Raw genomic sequence first — 23,945 nt, forward strand, 5'->3', positions numbered from 1 at the left:
TTAGTGTTTTAGTGTTTCCATTACCCTAAAATCATCTTCCCTTCCCCTTCCCCCCACCACACACACACACACACACACACACACACACACACACACACACACACACACACACACACACATTAGAGGATCAACAGAGGTCCCAAACTGGAAGGGACTTCAGAGACTACCTTGTCTAATTTTCTCAATTTATAGATCTAGACATGGTGGCTCTGGGAGGTTAAGTAAGTTAATCATCCAAGGTCACGCAGGTAGTAAGAAGAAGAGTTAAGATATGGAGCCAGGTCCTGTCACTCTCACCCTCTGCTCATTCCAAAGCATGCATTTTGGAGGAACTCAAATCATGGTAAAATCCTAGACTTCCCAGCTCTCCACGTTTAGCACAAATGGCCAAGAAACACAGTGTCTTGCACATGGCGGGCATGTAGCTTCTACTGACATCCCTTTGGAGGATGAGGATGTTTTGAATATATTTGCTTCCTCCCCAAGCTGCACAAGTTAAATATAGCTGACCTAGTTTCCCTCCCTTAGTTTGGGAGAAGTGACCGTGCCCACACTGGATAGCAGTGAAGCAGTGTATATATACATGACAAAGCCACAGCTCTGCAGACTATGGGCTCATACTGGATTTGTCTGTGAACGATGACTCTTTGGGATATTTTTCCCAAGTTTGGCTGACCAAGTTGGAAGTTAGCGTAATAATTAATCTAAAGCCATACCCAAGAACACATCTACGAATCTGTTCGGTTTCTTTTTACTTCCTGATTTATTTTTAAATTGATAGGGAGCAACACTGCACAGTCACCTAGGCAGAAACACAGATTCAGTCAATCATCTTGAGAAGTACCACCCCCTTCAAAAAAGTACTTTTAGAATGTACCTTGCTTTTCTAAGGAGCTCAACTAATGTTACCAAAACCAAGGTGATGCCTCAATCCTTCACAGCAAAGGATGTTGTGGTGAGAGCAAAAAAAAAAAAAAAAATTAAGAGAACCCCCTGGTTAAGTGACTTGCCCAAGTTACAATACATACAATACATACTTTGGTAAGTGGGGGCCAGTAGGACTTGAACCCACATCTCTCCCAGCATCCAGTCTAGCACTCTTCCTGCTCTGTCCCCTAGGCTACCAAGACAAAAATCAAATCATTCCTACCCTTCTTTCTTCCATTATTCACCAGGATCAGGGCTCCTTCACTTTTCTGTGTGATGGATCTTTCAGACAATCTGGCAAAAGCTACAGACACTTTCCTGAGTAATGTTTGCAATGTGGTTACAAAGGAAACCAAATATAACGAAATAATAGTTATATATGCATACATGTGTATATGCATGTGCAGCTGTATATGTATTGTGTATGTATATGATATGTCTTAAGTGTATATGTTTGTATGGGTATGCATAGATGTATGTGTATGTGTACATGCATGTATATATACTGTGTGTGGATCTGTTTATGTATTGTACATGCATTTTATGTCTTATGTGTATATGTATACATGTCCATGTAAATGTATGTATATGATGTATTACATTGTGTAGACATTCATGTATGTGTTCATGTGTGTGTATGTACCCATATACCCATATGTATGTATGGGTATATACACACACACACATACAATACACACATTAAAAACAAACTAATGTACCTCAGGTTAAGAACTTCTGCCTTAAATGAACCCATTGTTCTTACCAAACTATATTGTTTATTATTCCTAAACTATACTTTTGGCTTTCCCACTTCATGCCTTCCTTAAACATTTTCCTAGCTTGGTATACCCTCTCTCTACCTTGTCTATAATCAACATATTCATGTTCCAAAGCCTAGCCCAAATAATATATATCTATTACAGGCACAGATACACTTAAACCTACACACAAATGGTTCCACACATACCAAATTAGAGGCATATACGTATATAAACTTTGATACTTTGAGGTTTAGAAAGTGCTACCTAAAAATAGCTAATGATAACTAAGTAGTATGGTATATAATAAGAAATGCAATGCCTTTGGAGTCAGGAGACCTGAGGTCTACTCCTGGGTCTATCACTAACCAGCTAACTCTGTGACCTGGTTTAGATCACTTCATTAACCTGGGCCTCAAAGGTCTTATCTGTAAATGAGGAAACTGGACTAGACCAAGGATTGGCTAACTGTGGCCTATGGGCCATATCCAGCCCACTGCTTGTTTTCATGTGGCCCATGAGCTAAGAATGTTTTTTATTTAAAATAAATAAATATGATGGCCCACAAGCCAGAGTTCACCACAGCCTGGCCTAGACTAGACTATCTGTTAGGTTCTTTCCAACTCTGAACAATATTGATTTTATACCGCCCTGGACTCCTTTAAGAAAATTATATTCCAAAAGAGACATTGGGATGTAAGGACCTTGACTTAAAGTGAGGAAGAAACAAATTATAATTGCTCAAATAGTATTTTTCCACTTTTCATTTCTCTTTGTTTATATAGCTTTTAGACAGTTAAAAATTACCCAGATAACTGATTCAAATGAAATTTTTATAGAAAACACATGATATTCATAGAGAAAATCTCTAGTTATTAAAAAAAAGATTCACTTCAAAACACCCCCTTGGGGGGAAAAGGCATAAAAGGAGTGGAAAAAGAAATAGCCTAAATGAATACAGCCTGTGTTCTATCAAAGCTTTACTACAAGGAGTTGTTAGGTTTTGGAGGACAAGATAACTTATAAAAACCTATGTCAAGATGAGCTATGTTCTAATGTGTTTCCAGTGTGTGTTGTATACTGAAGGATGGCAAACTGTTACCAGGGCCTGGGGCAAGAGGAGGGGGTATGAGAGGAGGGGGTATGAGAGGAGGCCTGAAATTGTTACAAATCACAATGAGAGAAAACCCCATAGTTTCTGCTGAGTCTGACTGTTAAAGGGAGATGAATTTTAGTTTCCCTTGAATCCCAAGTAGACTCTCAGATGGATCATGGGTGGCAGTGGTTGTTGGGGAGATGGGAGACCTTCACAGAGAAGGTCATAGAGAAGACAGATATTGGAATATTCTCAGACCCAACAGTCCAGAAGTCACGTGATGGGATTATGGATTTATCTCAATCAAGATACAAGCTAAAGATCCAGGAAGCAGAAAGCCAGTAAGATGAGAAGAATGCCAGGTCAAAAATGTCCAGGCAGACTGAAGTTGGGAATACTTCTGGCCAGGCCTCTTAAAAATAGAGAATTAGTGAACAGAACACACTCAAGTGAGTACAATCCTAAAACAGAGATTTACTTTCTTTGATATTTCCTGCCAAGGAAGGATACAATTTTAACATCTGTGCCACTAAATGGGGGGAAGAAGACTGCCACAAACCAGAAGACTGGTTTAGGAAAATTTACAGGCAGATAAAGTCATGATATACTCATATCTCTTTAACATGTTATGAGGCATGTTCTTAAATTAAGTTCTTATACTTTTGTGGTAAGTTTTTAGGAGCTAGGTGGAGGAGTTGGTAGACCACTAGGACTGGTTGAGAAGATTCATTTTCCTGAATTCAAATCTGTCCTCAGACACTTACTAGCTGTGTGACCCTGGGCAAGTCATTGTTTGCCTCAGTTTCCTCATCTGTAAAACCATCTGGAGAAGGAAATGGCAAACCACTCCAATGCTTTCCCAAGAAAACCCTAAATGGGGTCATGAAGAGTCAGACCTGATTGAAAACAACTGAATGATGGCAACGACTTAGGAGTTGGGTTGGATGGCTCTGGGTCTACTTCTCCAGACGGATAAAAAAAACCCAGTAAGTTTACAGAAATAATAAATTTTTTGTAATCTAGACTATGAAGAAACAGGCTCCAAGACAAAGAGTCTTTATTAGCTAAATTTGGGGTCTTCCCCTTTCTGAAAATAGGGTTCTGCATCTAGAAGGTGACTAGGTTCACCCCAGTCTAGGGGTAGAAGCACAAAATTAGAGAAATATCATTTGAAGGACAAAATAAACTTCAAGGCCTCTCTTTATTCTCTCAGTTATGAGCACAAACTCCACGGTGAACTTGCTTTCCATGACTCACCATAAACTTTGTATTTCCTCACAAGCTCACTAGTGTCTCTCAGTGGAATGTGAGGTCCTTAGGTTGTAGATATTGTCAGGAATAATTAATCCACAAGCATTTGTTAAAAGCCTACCCAGCAATGGAGGATTCAAAGAAAAAAATAACAAAACCATCCTTTTTCTCAGAGTTTGGAGAACTCTCTTCCTCCCCGCCCTCCCCCGCCTTTGTGCCAAGGAGTGGGGGGTGAGATATGTTTTTTCACATTTATTTATTTAATTTTTAATTTATGGAATAAAACAAACTTTCCATAACAAAATATAATAAAAAGATGATTGCACATGAAAGTGCAAATTTATTATATACAACTTGCAAGTCTTTCAAAATATATAACAAAGTTATATTTTTGAATGACAGTGATGCAAAAACAAAGGTAATCAATAAAAACAAGATTATTTTTTTAAAGAAAGTAAGCTCTTCAGGGCAGGCCAGAATGGTTTCATTTTTGTTTTTGTTTTGCCTCCTTTTACCCCCTTTACACCCCAGTTTTTGCCTAGCATGTACTAGGCACTTGATACTGACTGAATGGATGTGAAATAAATTGAAGAAAAAAGCTATCAAGAGAACAAGAAAAGTCATTAGAGAGAGGACACATGGAGAAACAAAAGCCAGTAGGAATTTCCCAAACTCTGCAATATTCTTAAATACACAAAGATGGACTGCATTGAAAATAAAAACTTTACTTCAAAAAAATAAACTTTGGTGTTTGAAAAGAATACATCTGCTGTTTTATTTAAGTTTAGCAGATAAGGAGAGCCAAGGAGAAGTGCTTGTGAAAAAATGTGACAGGACCATGACCATACGTGTAAGTATGATGAAGTTCAGCTCCCAGAGCCAAGCTCCTCACCAAGAATGGTTCACGCTGGCGCTGGGTTCCTTTTGTTCAGACTTGTTTCAACCTCTGTTCTGGTTAACAGAGGGAATATTCACAATGAGAGCTATCACAGTGGTGTTTTGGAAGGTTTGTGATTGATAAAAAAAAAAAAAAAAGATAGATAATAGAGATTTAGAGGATATTTAAAGAGGTGGTACAGCACTGAGGATAGAGAGCTTGCCTCCAAGCCAGGAAGACCTGTGTTCAAGTCACAGCTCTGGGACATATTGACATTGTGACCCTGCGTAAGTTGTGGTGTGTTTGTCCTTCGTTGCCGAAGAAGACCATGCCATCAGAGAAATAAGGACATGACTTGCACTTGACGTTGTTTTGAGTGAGGGAGGGCTGTGCAGGTTATTTAACCTAGCAATGCTCTAGGCAACTCTAAGAGAGTTAACTCTAAGAGGCAGAGAAGGGACCAATCTATATTTACAGCAAATTCTCCATACCAGTGAAATCACAGGTTTAGACCCTACTCATTTAAATATATATATTTAGGGTCCCAAGACCTGCTTTCTCTTGTAATTACACAGGTCAGTAAAGGATGGATTCTAGCCCCATACACCAAACAATAGCATCTACTTAAATATTATTCTAGCCTCCTTTCTTTAGGTCTCTTCCTCCCCCACATTCCCATTATTTATAGTTCCTATTCCAGGGCAAAATCATGGCAGACATCACTCAAGCTCAATGTCTAGAGTCATGATCCTTCATCATCTCCTGACCCTGACATACCAGTCCCCCTCCTCTCCCATCAATAATAAAAACAATTCATGTAACAACAAGTATTCTGAAGACAGTCAGATCACCTCAAAAATATCAGTCTTCTCAGAAGATGTTATCAATTAATAAAATGCAGTACCTGCTTCTGCTTAGATGATTACAAGGAGAATTCAAAGAATCCCAAAATTTGCCTAAAAGAGAAGGGGATCCACATATCTACTAATGAGGATATGGAAGGAATGATGAGTTATAATCTATGGCTGAAATGAAGTTCTGTAGGCCACAACAGTATAAGCTACTTTGCACCCAAAAGAGGAGCTAGCGAACAGGGACAGGGACTTACTTGATTTTACTGAAGACGATGTCCACATCGGTGATTGTCACATTTTTCCCATCGATTACTTGGCAGTCCTTACAGAGTTTTGACCAATTTTTTCCATGCATCTCTTTCCCGGTGGCTCTGGTATCTCCATGGATAGCAAATTTCCTGAAGGCCTCTTCCAGGGCACTGAGTTCTGGGGCAGCAGCCCCCTCATTGGTGCCCTCAGATTCCAGCGAGAGCCGTTTAGCTGATTTCTCCTTGGCAGGATCTCCAGGAGACTTGGGGGGAGTCTTGTTGGCAGCTTTGCCTGACTTGGCTTTGTCAGCCATTTTGCTGGAGAAAAGAGAAAGAGAGAAGTCATTCTGCTGCATCCTCACAGATGGAAGTGCCTGAGGGCCACTTTCTTGGTTAACCTGCTCACAGGATGTAAGGAGGTCTTCTACATGCTATGGCAGGTAATCCAGGATGTAAAAAAACAAACAAAAGAAGAGTCAGAACTCTTAGGAAGAGTCACCCCGGGGCCACCAGACTGTCTCCTCTTCTCGGAGGCCTTGGAACAGAAAAGTAAGAGCGGCACTGTGAAAGACTTGAGTTCAAATCCAGCTTCAGACATTTACTAGCTGTATGACCCTGGGCAACTCATTTACCCTCACTTTCCTCATCTGTAAAATGTAGATAATACTAGCACCTACCTTGCAAGGTTGTTGTAAGAATCAAATGAAATAATAATTATAACCTTTAGTTCAGTGCCCAACACATAGTAGGCACCGTATCAACATTAGCTTTTATTAACTATTATTAGTAATAGACTTAACCAAAGAAACAGTAAATAGAATCATAGGAATAGAACTGGAAAGGACCTTGGAGACCATTTAATTCAGCCCCCTCATTTTATAGATAAGCACATCCCAAACTTCTGCCTTTCTATCTCCTCTAGGGGGAAAGTAGTATATTAAAAAGGCTATCATGGGAGACACCCTTTTCTTGCCTCATCCCAGGCATCAGAATCTCTTTTTTTGGTGTAGGCCCATGATTTCATCAGTGCAAGGGAATTCCTAGTTAGGAAACTCCCTGTACCAATGCGGACTGGGACCTGCTCTGCAGCTCGCCATCTTAGATGGGTACCTGGGATCCCGAGAAATTAAATGACTTGCTTGGATTCACGTTGGTCTTCCTGACTCAGGATTCTGGCCCTCTATTCACCACACCTTGGCCTTTCAATCTTCCTTAAGCCTCTCTTTGCTTGAGAACTTCTCTGTTAACATATTTGGCAGCCCTATGTATCTCTGTCCCAACCAGAACAATTCATTACAGTCCAGATGACTGACAGTTTGCATTTGCTAAATATCTCACATTTGTTTCAAATGATTTAGACAAATATTCTGCATCCCCCAGGTTGTTCCCAACCCAAATTGCCAGGGTTCCAAGGCCGCCCAAGATCTTGGGTGCTTAGGCCAAGGTATCCTACAATGTGATGTAGCAGACAGAGCACCATGCAAGGGATTAGAGTCCTGGCCCTGCTAGTTAAGTAGTCTTTGGGGAAACAAAAACAACAAAAATACTTAATCTTTGTGAAACTCACTTTACCTATCTGTATAATGGGGACAAAAATACTCCTAAATTTATTGCACATGGTTGTTGTATGGATCAAATGAGATAATATATATAAAGAGTTTACAATTCTAAAGTGCTATAGAAGTGTAAGTTATTGTTACAATTCAAGTGAAGATGTCTATCTGCTGCTTTAACTGTCTGTCAGAGGTATTGTGAAAATGATATGAAATATAAAAAATGTAATGCAGATGAAAGGTACTGACGTTATCAAATAAAAGGATGACAAATGGCCCTGCAGTCATTTAGATTTCAATCTAGCTGTATGTGTGAGGAGTAGGGTGGGGAGGATTCAGGAAAAACAGGGGTGAAAACTCTGGGAAACAAATACATTGCCACAAAGATCTGAAGTTCTCAGTTGAGGTATATGAGGCAGATTGAGTAAGTAGACTGGTGGAAGATTATGATAACTTAAGGAAACCAGATATGAAGATGATTATATGGGAAAAAAAAACAAAGAGAAAGCCTATCAAGGTTGAATCAGCAGAGTTATAACTAAGGTAGAACAATGAGGCTTTGTTCCAGGGCTCTTATATTTAGAGGGGTCCTGACTACCAAATGACAAGCTCCCTCCTTCCCTATGACCCAATCCAGCCTCCTTCTACTCCCTCTTCCCAAATCTGCCCCATCGATAGGTGTCTCAGAGACTCCTCTTTCTCCCCTATTCAACTAAATTGTTCCAATCACCAATATTGCCAGTTATGTTTCTAAATACTAGACTCTTTTGACCGCAAAGATATTTTTGGTTTTCCTTTGGAGCACTCCTGAATCCTCAGATCATTATATGGTACAGAAAGATATATCATTATCCTTTCCATCTTAAGGCATGTAGTCAAAACATAGAGCAGCACCTTTTTTTTATCTTGATGTCTACCATCAGTTCCTCATACCTAAGGAAAACTCCACTACAGAGCCAGAGACTTGAGTTTTGATTTAGACTGAGCAGCAGGGACTTGCTTGCCTTCACAACTAAGAGACTTTTTATGGCTTACTGGACTCACTGCCAACCACAAAGTGAGTCTTCCTTGTTCTAGGATGAGAAATTTGGGAAAGTTCCCAATCAAAAACATCTGGCTCCAAACTCAAAGTTTTATAGTTGCTTCGTTGAGGAAAAAATGATCTGATATGCTGAACTTGCTAATATATTACTGAGAAATAAATAGCATGAAGATATACTAGAGGAAGTTAGAAAGAAGCACCCCAGGTCTTAATTTAAATCAATGCAGAAAACCTATTTGGGGTTGTCTGTGCCAAGAAGTTTAAGCTCACTTCACTTCCCACTACAATTGTTTGTTCTGAACTGAGCTTTCAAACTCGAGAACTTCAAACTCCTGACACTTGCAAAGAGCAAAAGAGAAAATGAGCACACAACATGTTAACAATGGAAAGATGAGATAACCAACAAGCCTCTTTAAGCACCTTCTGTGTTCCATGTTCTACTAAAGATACAAATGAAAAGATGAGACATTCCCTGCCCTCAATCATTCAGCTTACATTCTACTAAGGGGATAGAACACATTCCACAGAAAAATACAAAGTGATGTCACTGGAGCTACTAATTGGGGTCATGAAAGAAAAGCTTTCTGAAGGAAGAGTCACTTGAGCTGAGCCTTGAAGAGAGTCTAGGGATTCTAAGAGGTGAGGAGGAGAGAATTCCAGGTATGATCACCTGGATTAAGGGTAAGACAGCTGGGTTCAAGTGCCAGCTCTGCCAATTAATGTGTGACTTTGGCATAGTCACTTAACCTATGTTCTCCATTGCTCCACCTGCAAAATGGGTCTATTTATATTATACTATATATAACATAATATAATATAACATACTACTTATATTCCCTGAATTAAAAGTAAGTACTTCCTTAGCTGGGAAGCATTTGTATTTTGGAGACTGTGGTGGTATCCTGAAAAGAACACCAGGTCTCCAGTCAGAAGGCCCGCTCTTAAGGTGTGGCCCTATGTCAGATCTCTCCAAGCATTTGTTTCTTCATCTGAAACATTAGGATAGTGATACTTAGAACGTCTCTCTTACACAGTTGTTAGGAAGAAAGTACTTTGTAAACCTGAAAGCCCTAAAGAAGTGTAAACTATCATGTTAGTGTCAATTATTTAACGAATTATTGATTGAGGCAGCTAGGTGATGCAGCAGGATTTAAAGTCAGGCAGATCCGTCCCAGACATTAGTTGTGTGACCCTGGGAAAGTCACTTAAGTCTGCCTCAGTTTCCTCATCTTTAAAAAAGTGATAATAATAATACCTCCCTTATATGGTTGTTTTGCAAATCTTGAAGTATTATACAAATGCTAACGATCACTATTAGTTACTTACTATTGATTCTTGCATGCTGACAACCCTTTGCTTGCTATCAGCAAAGTCAGATTACTCTCTGTTAAAAGGGGCTGAGCAAGTTCTTTTGATGCCAGGTCACCAGATTTTAGAGACCATCTTTCACCCCTCTCTTACTTAAAACAGTATGCAAAGTACAGGCTACCCAGGGAGCAAATTGCTAGTTGTTCTCTGGGGTAGGTAGTCTTCTGAGGCCGACTCTGGACTCTGCATTCTAAGAGTAAGGCCAGGACTAGGCAAGAAAACTTAGAATTTACACAGCACTTTAAGGTGTACAAAATAATACATACATACATGTATACGTGCACACATATATACATATGTGTATGTATAATTTCATCCTCACAACCATCCTGTGAAATAGATGCTACTATCATCTCCATTTTACAGATGAAAACTGAGAGTTAGAGTCAGGGTTAAGTGATTTGTCCAGGGTCACACAAGTAGGCAGATATCTGAGGCAGTATCTGAACCCAAGTCTTCTTCCAGATCCATTGTTTTTCCCACTATACTATGTTGTCTCCATGGCTGCAATAAAGTATGTCCATTTATCCATTTAATGTCTTCTAGCTAAAATGTCCATGGGTGTTATTATTATCATCCCCTTTGGCTCTTTGGAGACTCTTAAATGTGAAGTCAAAAGGAAAGAGGCTTCATAGGTGTCTTTTCTTCTGCTTACTAGCAAGCTGTGAAGAGAAGGGATCAATCCTTGTGTGGGGTCAATAGTTGGTCATTTCCCTTCCCTGGGCTGGAACTCTGTCATGGCCAGTATCTCTAAGAGCAATATAAGCAAGTAGAAAAGGCCCTGGGTCAGGTATCAGAGTCCTAGAATCTCTTTCCAGTTTTATCACTGACACCTCCTCTTCATCTGAAGTATGAGCTTCTAACACTGCTCGTCCTTTGTTCACCCCAGGGTGACTACTGGGCTTCTTTCGTGCTTTGCCATCCTAAAAGGGAAAAGGTGAGCAGAAAGCACCAACCTCTACCACACATGTATATAACAGTCATAACTTCTACTGGTTGGAACACAAAGAAGCAGCTTAGTGTCCCCAGCACCCGACCCTGCCAGGATAGACACTTTAAGTCAGGGCTTAGGAAAAGGCCATTTCATAAATGGAGTGGATTAGATCACTCTCAGACCTGGTTCCTGCTGAGGAGACCAAGAATTCTGCCCACTTTGGTGGCCCTTGAAGGCATCTGTATTACATACAACACAGTAAGACTGATCACGAATCAGACTTTTAGAGCTGGATATTCATAACAGAATATTAGTTCTGAAAGAGAGCTTGGAGATTATCTAGTCTTACTTTCTCATTTTACAAATCAAAACTGATACCTAGAAGGGAACAAACATTTATTCAGCACCTACTGTATGCCAGGGATGGTGCCAAGTATTTTACGAATGTCATTGCATTGGATTCTCATAACATCCCTGTGTGGAGTAGGTACTATTATCATCCCCATTTTACAGCTGAGGAAACTGACGCAGACAGAAATTAAGTTACTTGCCACAGAGCTAGCAAATGTCAGGACCTGAATTTGAACTCTGGTCATCTTCCTGGCTCAAAAGACCAGTGCTCTATCCATTGCACCGCCTAAGTGCTTAGGGACGGTCAAGTGACTTTTCTAAAGTCACACAAGTAAATAACGGCAACAATATCGTTAAATTGTGTTTAATTTGCCCTATTTAGGACAGCAGGAGAGTGAGGAATATATTTTAGAAATAAGTCTCTACAAAACGGTACAAATACAAGGACCTTAAATGATCAGGAAAATTCTTTTATGTGGACCAACGCCTTCTCTAATGATACTAGATAAGTGTACCACGAACACTTCCTTTAACAAGCCTCCTTCTTTTGAGGATTTGGATATAGTACATGGGGATTACAGAGTAGGAAGGGACCTCCTGGGTCATCTAGTCCAGTTGTCAGTTAAAGCAGGCATGTCAAACTCGAAGAGAATGGGGCCCCTTAAATGGTACATAAGGATCCCTGCGGCTTGTGTACTAACTTAGTTTTAAAATGTAATATTATCTGTAGGAGGCAACTACGTGGCTCAGTGAATAGAGCACTGGGCCTGGAATCAGGAAGACGAGTTTAAATCTGGCCTCACACACTTATTAGCTGTGTGACCCTGGGCAAGTCATTTAACCCTGTTTGCCTCTGTAAAATGAGCTGGAGAAGAAAATGGCAAACCACTGCAGTATCTTTGCCAAGAAAACCCTAGACGGGGTCACAAAAAGTTGGACACAACTCAACATCAACAGTATAATTTATATTTTGCTGCATTTTTATTTATTTTGTTAAATATTTCCCAGCATTTTTTAATCTGGTTCAGGCCTCACACAGGAGCATCCACTACCTCTATGACATCCTAGATACATGGAGATCTCCAGTGGCAGAGAACTCCTTGCCTGTGAAGGCAGCCCTTTCCATTTTTAGACAGCTCCGTTAGGAAATTTTTCTGTATATTAAACCAAAAGCTGCATCTTTGCAGCTTCCATCCCGTCCTCCCTGTCCTGCCCTCTGGGGTCAAGCAGAACTAGTCCAGTCCCCCTTTCATACTATAGCCCTTCAAATATGTGACGATTCCAGTCATGTCCCTCCTCAGTCTTCCAGGCATTACAGCAACATAGGTCAAGGGCTCTTGCCATAGCAACTATGGCATATTCAGAGAAAGCCCAGGCCTGCTTGATTAGTTCTGTGGAGGCCAGTGACCCCCTTCTCTTAAAACCAACATAATAAAGTGGTTCCAGTGTATTAGGGGTTAGCATTACCCTTAAAGAAACAAGCAAGGTTTATGTGAGTGAGCACATTTGTTGAAGCACAAATATGGCTAATGAGTATCCTCCAAATTAATCTTTTATTTACAGGGATTAATGTGTTGAGAAATGGTCAATGTTTAATGGCTAAAGACCTGGCCTTTCAAGCTCTGGCCTTCAAGTGTGACCTTGAGCAAGTCACTTAAGTTGCATAGGGATGGTCAAATGACTTTGGCAGAGGGAATTCCTCACTGAGAATCCCAATACCAGTCAATCACAGGTCTGGTCCAAAAATAAAAATCTGTTATTTAGCTTTGCTTTTTAAATGTCCCATTGGTTGTACATTACCAAAATTTTTTGATGTTGTTTTTTACTCCAACTTTGAAGAAGTCTAAGTTTGACCCAGAACCCACTCATTGGCCATGTTCTCCAGTGTCTGTGGGACTCTGCCAGCTGCAGTCCTGCAGTTGCCAAAGGAGCCCCTGGCTCACTTGCTGCCTCCCTCAGACACATACACGGGCAGGCAGCTTCCCTCAATCATGTTTCCAGGGCAGCAGAAAGTGGGGGGAAAGAAAGCAGGGAGGAACCAAAAGGCTGCCAGCATGGACATCAGGCCTGTCATCTTGTTTCCTACTTGTATTTCTCCCCCACTTCGAGTTTCCACCAGGAGGAAGAAGAAATAAATCACTTGTCCCAAACAGGCCTACAGTCCCAGGGAGCCAGTTAAGGAAGAGGAGTAAGAGCTATCAGGCCACCCGACTACATGATGGAAACTGGGGCCCTTTGCCTTCCTCTGCACTCTCCAGTGTTTGTATACTGCACTCCCAGGAGACCTAGTTCCACCCTGGACTCAAACATCATTTAAAGGGAAAAGGGTCAAGTGTGGGTGGGAATGAGAGCCAGATCAAGTTTCATTCAGGCTGGCAACAAACGCCACTGCCTGGAAAATCCCAGGGCAGACCACTTCATCTCTTCCCTCAAAATTGCCTTGGGCTCAGAATATTTTCAGTGCTTTTTGAGAAGATGAAGAGAATACTTTAGTTTTGGATTCTTTCGAAGTCAAGCCGAGTGATTAAAGACAAACACATTTCAAAGGGTTATTGAGGCTAATTCTCTGTGAAGCATATAGACCCAGGTCCCTGTGACAAAGACTGGGTCTCTCTCTGGGCACTAGCCCGTTTCAATCAGACAGATTCAACCAGCATTTCTTAACTGTTTTCTTGGGATAGGCAGAGCCCTGTGCTAGATTCTGGGGAACATACAAATAAAAATAAAATCTATTCCCTGCCCAACTTGCAATCTGGTGGGGATATAACACAGGAACAACAACATATCTCAAAGAAATCCATGGAAATATACCATATTTGGGGAGAAGGAGTGCAAAACAGTCATGAACACAAAACTCCAACAATTTGCCTAGGATCAAATGAACAAGGGGTATTCAGATGGATTCTTTTTTAATATGACCTTTATAACTATATACATTTTGGATAGCATATAATTCCACCCTCCAAGGCCTGCACACATTTTATTGTGACGGATTCGGCAGTAACTTATGGAAGGAGCAAATCTCAGACTTTGGCTAGGTTCCACCAAAACAATGCCTCTCTCTGCCCCAAGACATCTTTTAGGAAATTCCAAGTTATGCAGCCTTCCACAGTGTGTAGTCACCAGCTTTGTCTCTTCATAAGCCATTCATTATTAACTGCAAGGCAATATAAACAAAAGCCATGGGGGCTCTCCAGGAAGGTCATTCACACACTGCAGAAAACTCAGAGGAATGTAATTTCTCACATTATCTATCATGACAGTAGCTACATGACAAGGAGAGACATGAAATCCGGCCTTCAGGGGCACACCCGCTTCATTCACTTGGGACACTTGCACCAAAGAAAAAAGGCAAAGAATTCAGTCTCCATCTGTCTGGAGCACAGTAAAGTATCTCACCAGGGTCACACTCTTCTCATTTTCTCCCTGTAGTTTAGATTTCTCAGCACTGTGTTTTGCCAGGCTTTAGGCTGTGAGTTCTTTAGAGTAGGGCTCTTCTCTCTTTTATACAATCAACAACCTGAATGAAATTGATGATACACTGTATGCCTACAGCAAGGCTTGAGTATGAGGAAAAGCATCAGGATGATTCTTCTTATGTCTCTCCTCCATTCTGATCTGATTACAGTCCACCAACAGTGCCCGTGGGCATTGAGAAGGAAAGAGGAAGAAGGAAAAGGGGAAGGTGAAATCATAGGAAATAATAGGGAAAGAAGAACAAAGGGGTAGAGAGAAGCAGAGAAAGGGAAAGGAAGAGGACAGCAGGATGGAAGTGGAGACAAGAAGGGCACACTAGTATGGCCCGCATTCAAAGGAACAAGTGGAAGTTGAGTGTGTGGTTATATGTACCTATACATATATATGTACATGCACACATATACCTATACATGCACACATACACATATACACAATTTATATATGCACTACATATTATATATAATATAGTGCATATGCTATATGTAAGAGTATCATATGCGTATAGTATAAATGATATAGTATAATATATAATGAAATATGTATATAGTAAATATAAGTAAATATACACACATACATATTACCCAAACCCATTCCACCAAAGATAAATTATCAAAGGACCTGAACATCAACTGGAGAATGCAGAAACAAAGAGTACGACGTAAATGCAACAGTATTATTGTGCGACAAGAAACAGATAGGATGAGTATAGAGAAGCATGGAAAGACTGATGTGATCTGATGTGGAGAGAGGTAACCTTCTAGGAGCCTTCCTTGATTCCTCCTGAGATCTAGAGGACACCAATGGAAAACTGTCATCTACCTGTCATCCACAACCAGCCTATCTTCTCTCTCTTTCACACATTTCTCAGATTCCTCGTTGCTTTACATTGCAGCCTACTTACACTCACACCTACTGTGTGTCTCTCTCAGGTGTCATCCTCTGTGTGATGGTCACTTTCAAAACACTGAGTCAGCCGTTAAAAATGCTTGTTGGATTAATTGGGGAAGGGGTTAATCACCCCTTAAATATATGACTATTTGCTCCACCTAGTTATAAATCTAATCTTAGCGTCAAAGACCTAACAATAGGAAGGAAGTTGTTCTGTCAATAAACATTTGTTAAGCACCTACTGTGTTCCAGGTACTGTTCTAAGCTCTGAAAGTGTCTTGCCTTTAAGCAATAGTATGGCACACATCCTGACCTCTAAGAGGTTATGATACAATAAAGACAGGACCTTTATCATACCTGATTTACCCATGGTGCTGTGTAATGGGAACTGGTCTAGGATCTAGGAGATGTAGTTTTTAGCCCTGGTTCTATCACAAGTATCCATACAACCCTGAACCCTAATTTGTCTAGGCCTTAGTTTCACCACATATAAAATGAGGCAGTTGGACCAAATGATCGTTGAGTTCCCTTTCAACTCAAATGATCTATTATTTTGAAGATGTGTTTATACAAGGAAAGGGTTTCTATGTTAATTTTATTGTTGGTTTAGACTACATTTCCCCTAATCCCTACCTCTACCTCATACTATCTACCGAGTCTGTTTATATGAAGTTAGAGTAGGTATTAAAAATGAGGTAAATTTTGGACCTGAATGGCCTACTGATTGTCAGTTATATGCTTATGTATAGAAAACTTTCCCCAAAAAGAAAATTTTTAAAAAATAGAAAAAAGTTTCCCTAAAGCACTCTGTTTGAAAAAGTTGTTTGGCTAAACCATTTCACAAGGCACATCTAGTACCTATCACACAGAACCCCCAGTACTCTCCACACACATACAAACAAAACCAATTAAAACTGCTGATGTGCACTGGGTCTTTTCTCAAAAATCCTGCAATTCAACCAGTTCTGAATTCAGTGATCTGCCTTCTCTTCACAAAGCAATCAGTGAATACTCTTTGGGTCTTGCCTTCCAACCAGCTCTGTATTCACTTAACTGTTTTATCCTCTATCCCACGTAGCTCCACAATAATATCATAATCAATTATATCATAATCAAGTCACTTAGCCTCTCTCTGCCTCAGTTTCCCAGACTGCAAAATGGGGACAATAGCACTTACTAAGGTAAGAGAATACTGTAAAGATTAAATGAGATAATATTTGTAAAAATCACTTCACATAGTGCCTGGTACATAGGAGGCGCTATATAAATACTTATTTCCAGAACTCCCATCTAAAAATGAACGGCTCTAAGATCTATTCCCCAATAGATAAGTAGCCAAAGGTTAAAAATAAAGTTTTCAAAAGAATAATTGTAAACTGTAAAGAATCATGTGAAATCATGGCCAAAATAACTAACAAAATAAATGAAAAGTTTCTCCTTACAAATTATAAAGATGGTAAAATGGGTACAGAGTTGGGGAGAAGGTAGAAATGTGGCTATAACATACACTGTTAGTGAAATTGTGACTTGGTGCAACAAGTCTGGATAATAAACAGGAGATATATAAGACAAGTGCCTAACCTGTTCATCCGACCCAATGATCTGAAGTTTGGTCTTTGTATTTACACTATCTAGCAGAGAGTGCACATGGATAAATGCTTCCTTTATTTAACTGAATAGGATGTCTCAAGTACGTCAAAGACTAAGAGAAAGGTCTCTTTGTGTATCAAAATATTAATAGCTGTATGTTATATAGCAACAAAGAACTGGAAGTAAAATAGATATCCACTGATTGGGGAATGACTGAGTAAACTGTGGTATATAAATATAATATTACTATACAGTAAAAAAATCATGAATGTGAGGAATTCAGATAACTATAGGAAGATATATATGCTCTGATACAGGGTGAAATAAACAACAAAACTAGAAAAACAATATACACTATGACAAAGTAAATGAAAACGTCACTTAAAGAAAGATTAACTTGAACTTACTTGAAAAATCAATAATGATCCCAAGAAGAGATACTAAAATGAACCTCCTTCTTCTGAAGGACTGCTAAGGCAGAATGTGAAACATAGTCAATGTCTTAATTGTATTTACTGAACTGTGAACTGTAAACTTAACCTTGTAACGCTCTGTTACAAGGGAGCTTTTAAATAGAGTTAGGGAACATATCCAGAAATGATAGTGATGTAAAATCAGAAGGCATTGATAAACATAATTTTAAAGAACCCCAAGGACATCATGGAAGACTTAGCCAAAACACTAAATCCAGGTATGTTATGACTTCATCATTACTTCAATAAGCCAATCTAATCACCCTATTCAAGAGGAAATGAGATTATGTAGCAAGACCTGCTTTTCATGAACCTGTGTTGGCTCTTTCGGCTTCCAAGTGCTCATAAATCATTCTTTAGAGAGAATCACAGTTACTTGTCCTTGCTTCCATGGATTGTACAGGTCTCTTTAGCTTCCAAGTTGGTTAATGATTTCATTTGGGGCCATATACATCTCCTTAGACAGCTTATCTTTTATCTCTCTCTTTGAAATAATTGTTTTATCTGTCATCAGAATTTCATTCTTGAGAGCCTTCTATCACCAGGGCTGATTTCTTATGTAGAATCTTGGGCCATGCATGGGCTTCTTGCCATATCTGTACTTCCAAATGCTGGGTGCCTGTAAGACTGCCCATCACACTTTCTTTTCATTTACCATTTTACCCTAATTAGACTTGGTAATTCCTCCCAAGGTTCCCATTCTTTCTACTCTAGCAATTGCTTCTTTCTCAATGGTCAGAATTAGATTCAAAGGAATGGTCAGTTCCCTTTTTTGTTTCTTCAATATCAGAAAGAATGAAATGATCAACTAAAGCAAGTCAAGAATTTATTGATTTCTTTGCCTCTACAGATCTGCCAAAAGACCTCCAATGATGTGCAGAAAGTTAAATTGTTCAATTCAAAATTTCCCTCTAAATCTTCCATTTGTGCCAGCTGCGTGATGTGCTGCCAAATATTATTATCTATTTTTTTGCTTCTGATTGGCAGTCTCCTACTGGATGTGATATTTGGTTTAGCTGTTGTATATGAGCGGTTTTCTTTCATTTCAAAAAAAAATCTGATTTTTAAAAAATTCTGAACTTAATAAACACCAAATTAAAAGAAAGTATTTCCATATACAAAATAGAATAGAAAAAGAGAATTGTACATGAAACAGAGAAACTATTAGTTACAGTTTGCTTTTCCTTTTAACTATATAACAAATTCAACACACAACTTTCAAAGCTGTCTTGCTTATCTGTGATTTCTTTCTAACTTCCTTTTTAAAAAACAATTAAAAAGTGCTTGGATGACTTTTCTTTTTTCTTTTCAGAAGCCCTATTACTAGCTTCCTCTCTCTCCTACTCTGCCACCTCCATGTAAAACAACAACAACAGAAACAAAAATAAAATCTTTGTAACAAATATACAGACAAACAAATACCCTATTTGGGTAATTTTTCAGTTTACAACTCCCTTGATCAAATTTTTCAAGTCTTCACAAGAATGTGTTTCTCAGCTTATTTGATATACTCCATTCCTAGCCCAAAGCTAGCCATTTTTGTACCTTAAGCCCTGTTCTAGCAGTCCAAAAACTTGTTCCTGCTTTCATCTAGCAACACTGTTGAAAATAACACCTGCATTCCAAAAATCTTCCGTTTTTATCCCAGGGATTCTGTAATCCCTAAGGATAATTTCTAGGTTCTTAACTCAACATGAATTACCAGAAGTACTGTAGGTATCAGATATTAGATGTAACAAACCTTGAAAGGCTTTCTGACATCCCACATACGTGCCCTGAGAAGGCAATTTGCTTCCCCATTGTTCCTGTCAGGTTGATTGGGAGTGAAGTCTCTGTGTATCATGCAAGGTGTCTTCTAGTGCCTTTTCCCGACATCTTGGGATAAGGCTACACAGGTGGTACCAGCACCTGTAAATGACTCCCTCCTGCCTCAACCCACTACCCACAATGATTAACACAATGCCTAGCATATAGAAATAATAGCTGCTTGTTCACTCATTCATTCATTCACCTTTTCCCCATCAATATCTATTGGAAGTGAAACAGTATATCCCTCTGATATATAGCTCCCTGTACTTTTGTCTCTACCCACTTTTCTTCAATAAACCATATCCTTTTTTTCTCCCAATCCATTACAGAATTCCTCTCTGGAACACTTTATTGTTTAAGAACTCCCTTTCATCACAAATCTTATTCTAGGCTTAGCATTGCTGCCTAGCACATAGTGTGTGTGTTCATCCTTCATTGCTGAAGACCATGTCATCAGAGAAATAATGACATGACTTGCATTTGACTTTGTTTTGAGTGAGGGAGGGCTGTGCAGGTCACCAGCCTCACTTCTCTTCCAGAGCTACCTGAGTCCAGTGACCAGATATTCATCAGGATGACTGGAGATGACCCAGGATGAAGCAATTGGGGTTAAGTGACTTGCCCAAGGTCACACAGCTGTGAGTGTCAAGTGTCTGAGGTGAAATTTGAACTCAGGTCCTCCTGACTCCTGCACTGGTGCTCTATCCACTTCACCATCTAGCTGCCCCTGTCTGGCACATAGTAAGTGCTTAATAAATGTTGATTGATTAATCTTATACTCTTATCATCTAGAACTCAAAGCAACCTGGATCCTTCTGAAAACACTGAAACTCTGACTCCCTACTACAAAACTCTGATTATCCCCTATATACGGGGTGATCATTTCCCTGCCTGCTGCCCGCCACACCCCATCCTACCAAATACACACACACACACACACACACACACGCACACACATGCACGTGCACACACATGTGCACACACACACACTGAATCAGGAGAAAGCACAGGCATACTTCTTGCAGATTACAGACTTCCCCTTTGCTACCATAACTCAGTAATCACGTCTCCTTTGAGGTTTATTCCATCCAGCTATGTCACTTAGTCTCTGAGACTAACCTCTCTCTCCAGGCCATTGTCATTCTTTTCCAAAGGAGTTTAATGCTCAGTTTTATTCTTAACCCCAATCTCTCTCTTCATTTTCAAGAAATTCGCCATACAAGCTCTTGGCCTCCCAAACACCTTAACAATCTGTCTGGCAGTTTGCCTTTCCAGATTCATCCCTCTCATTCACATGTTCTACATTCCAGACAAACTGACCTTTTTATTACTTTCATTCCACCCCTAATATACCTACCCCTCCTCCACTTTCTACTGAAATCACAAAGCTACCTACTTTCTCAAGCTTGGCATCAATCTTGATTCTTTCCTTTTGACAGGCTCCCTTCCTCCTCATCACATCCAAGCTATTGCCAGGTCTTGTCTATCTCATTCCTATATTTCCCACAAAAAACTTCAGTTAACTGGAATGCCTGGAATTTAAAAGATTCTCGTTTGATTGCTTTCTCCAGGAATGAGGGCTAGAACATCCTTTGCACTTTCTACTTTTGTTGTTGTTGCAAACCTTTCTAAAATGTACTGGTGTGCTTTCTTCCCTCAATGAGTATAACACAATAAAAATGATTGCATCTCTCTTCCCCATTCAGAAACTTGCAGAGCCTCCAACTGCTCTGAACTCACCCATAGTTGTAGGTGTAGATTATTGGGCTGAAAGTGTTTTGGCCCCAGGACATCCCGTGGAAGCTCTTTTTTTGGACCTCATCCCAGATGGAAATTTATATTCTTGTCATCTGTTCTTTCTTTGACAAATGGAGCACCCAAAAAAATCTAACTGATTGACATCACTGAAGATTATTTGTCACCCAACAAAGTATTGTGACACATTCACTGGGAAACAGTAATACAGACACAAACTTTCATGGGATTCTCACGAGAAAATAACACAGACCAATTGTAGATATTTCAGTGAGACACTTAAGGAGGATAACATTTGAGACTAAATGTGAACGCAGTATTGAGAGTAGAAGGAAATTGGACTGATAGGCGATAGTCTTTTTGATAAAAACAGTCCTTCAGGAAAAATATTGTATAAGGACACCCTCTACTTTTCACTCTCCCCTTTCCTGCCCCCACCAAATGTCTTTGACATTTATTCTCTGTACCCTCATCTTACAGGCCCTCTCTAAGGTCTTCAGAGATTGCTTGGGAATCAGCTTAGCCTAGGGCTACACCTATATGTATATGCTTTTGATTGGGGATTCTATGGACCCTGAAGATCATCCAAACTCTAAGTAGGATTTCCTGGCATGTCTTTTTATGATGAGGTCCTCATCCTTTCCTTATGGCCTCAGGGCTACTGAAGTGTCTAGGAAGTTCAGATTCTAGTCCACAGTTGCTATTTATGTGACATACTGCTACTGAAAAATACACACATAGTAAGTAGTCAGCCACTAAGTGTGAGCCACCAGGGAACTTCTAGGAGCAACCTAATTGCCAGCAGGGAGCTGGCATTAGAACATTCACAAGAACCAAATAGATTTGGCAATGTTTCCATAACCTAGATTTGTGATCAAATCCCTGATGACATTTCTGATGCTTAGGTGGTGTTATTAAATCAGTAGCATCATCCCCATCTTTCTAATAATTTTCATAAAGCAATTGATTGATCTTCAGACTGGGGAGAAATATTATCTTTTATCCCTTGTTTCGGAGGTAATGACCAAGGGACACCATTGTCTTGTTTTTATTAATAGGAAACCTTTTTCCCATTGGACCATCTGATGCAATCTGTCTAGCCAAGGGGAGATGGGCAGTCTCAGATGTGACTTCCGTGTGGTGATCTATTTTGACAAGCAGTACTCATTAGAAAAGGAGAAGATATACAAGTGAAGCATTATAGGCACATTTTTCAGATTTTTTGAGCATACACACACACACGCCTAAAGGGTAGCTTGGGGTGAATTTTTGCTGCATTCCTTACCAATTAATTATGGGAAACCTAAAGAGGTTTGGAGAGTGAGTGATAGGGGAAACCTGAGGATAGAAAAAAAGTGGAACAAAAAAATAATTCAAAGATCTTTCACAAATTCCTAGGGGGAAAGGCATGAATCATTTCTGTTAACAACAGGCTTGTCACTCCTTTAATGGATAGGGGCATTTACAAAGGTGTACATGTAACTACCTCCTCAAGATCCATAAGGCTACCACATCTACAGGCTTCTAGAGTAGTACTAGGGTCCTCTATTTGGCTAAAGGGAGTGGTGGCAGTGTTGGAGGTAGGGTCACAAAGAGCTTAAGTATGCCTTAAAGTAAACTAGGAAAGCCCCTGCTGAAGTCAGGAGTTGTATAAGCATGACTGGTCAAGAATATTGCAGTGGGGGTATTCTTTTTCAAGTATGAGTAGAAGTAGATGGCTTTAGGCTTCCCTTTTAAAACTCTGCTTCTATAACTCATTTTTTAAAAAAAGACAAAGATCAAAATAAAAATAATCTGAAAACCAGGGAAATAAAATAAAACTAAAAGTATTAAATCTAGAGTATTGTAGAAGGAGGGCTGGATTTTGAATCAGAGGAGCTAAATTCCATATGCTTAGTGCTGCTATTTTGATATTACCTGGAACAATTCAATTAACATTAGGCTTCACTTTCCTTATCTAGAAAATGGAAGAATATAGTCATGGATTGAATTCATGCACTAGAGTTGGCCTTTGATTTGATTAACTATTTCTGGGAAGCATGTGGTAAGACAGAAATTCTAAACCTATCAGAATACACATAGCCAGGGAAAGGATATGTACATTTGGGATGGAGGACCAATAGGAAAAATGTACTACTTAGTAAAACAGATGGTCACTAATACAACTACTAAAGGTTGGGTAGTAGAGGGGGTAGGAGTAGTGGGGGCATACTCTGACTACAAGCAGAAGGTTATTGAGCTGCTGAGCAGCTCAAGACCAGAATGAGTATACACCAGCACATGTGAAAGACCTTCTAAAAACCCTATTTCCATGGCAATTCAACAAACCTTGTTAAATGCCTCCTGGATGTAGAGCATTATGTAGGGTGCCAGGGGAGGTTCAAATGGGGTCACAACGAGTCAGACACAATTGAAAATTGAAAATTATTTTTGTTCATAATAAAAACTGTATAAGGGACTACATAAGAAACTCAACCTCTATTATAGTTTTTTCAAAAAAAAACCCTGTATAATAAATTTAATAAGATATTATCCCCTTTTGTACTTTTTTCTGTATATTTTTAAAAGTTTTATTAATGCTCTTTTTATGTCATGTACTACTCCTACTCCCCTTTGTTTCAGTTATGTTTGACTCTTTGTGACCCCATTCGGGGTTTTCTTGGCAAGGAAACTGGAGTGGTTTGCCTTTTCCTT

General features: G+C 39.6%; 1 protein-coding gene across 1 annotated transcript in view; it reads right to left on the minus strand.

The window, feature by feature from the left end:
• TPPP (tubulin polymerization promoting protein) overlaps window positions 1-23,945 on the minus strand; it is a 141,532-nt gene that overhangs the window by 91,951 nt on the left and 25,636 nt on the right. The window contains exon 2 of the mRNA XM_072605313.1: window positions 6,018-6,329. Within this exon, the coding sequence (XP_072461414.1) occupies window positions 6,018-6,325 (308 nt within the window). The 5' untranslated portion in view covers window positions 6,326-6,329. The remainder of the gene's footprint in view (window positions 1-6,017; window positions 6,330-23,945) is intronic.

The sequence above is a fragment of the Notamacropus eugenii genome, chromosome 4 (assembly GCF_028372415.1).
Source record: "Notamacropus eugenii isolate mMacEug1 chromosome 4, mMacEug1.pri_v2, whole genome shotgun sequence".
Taxonomy (NCBI): domain Eukaryota; kingdom Metazoa; phylum Chordata; class Mammalia; order Diprotodontia; family Macropodidae; genus Notamacropus; species Notamacropus eugenii.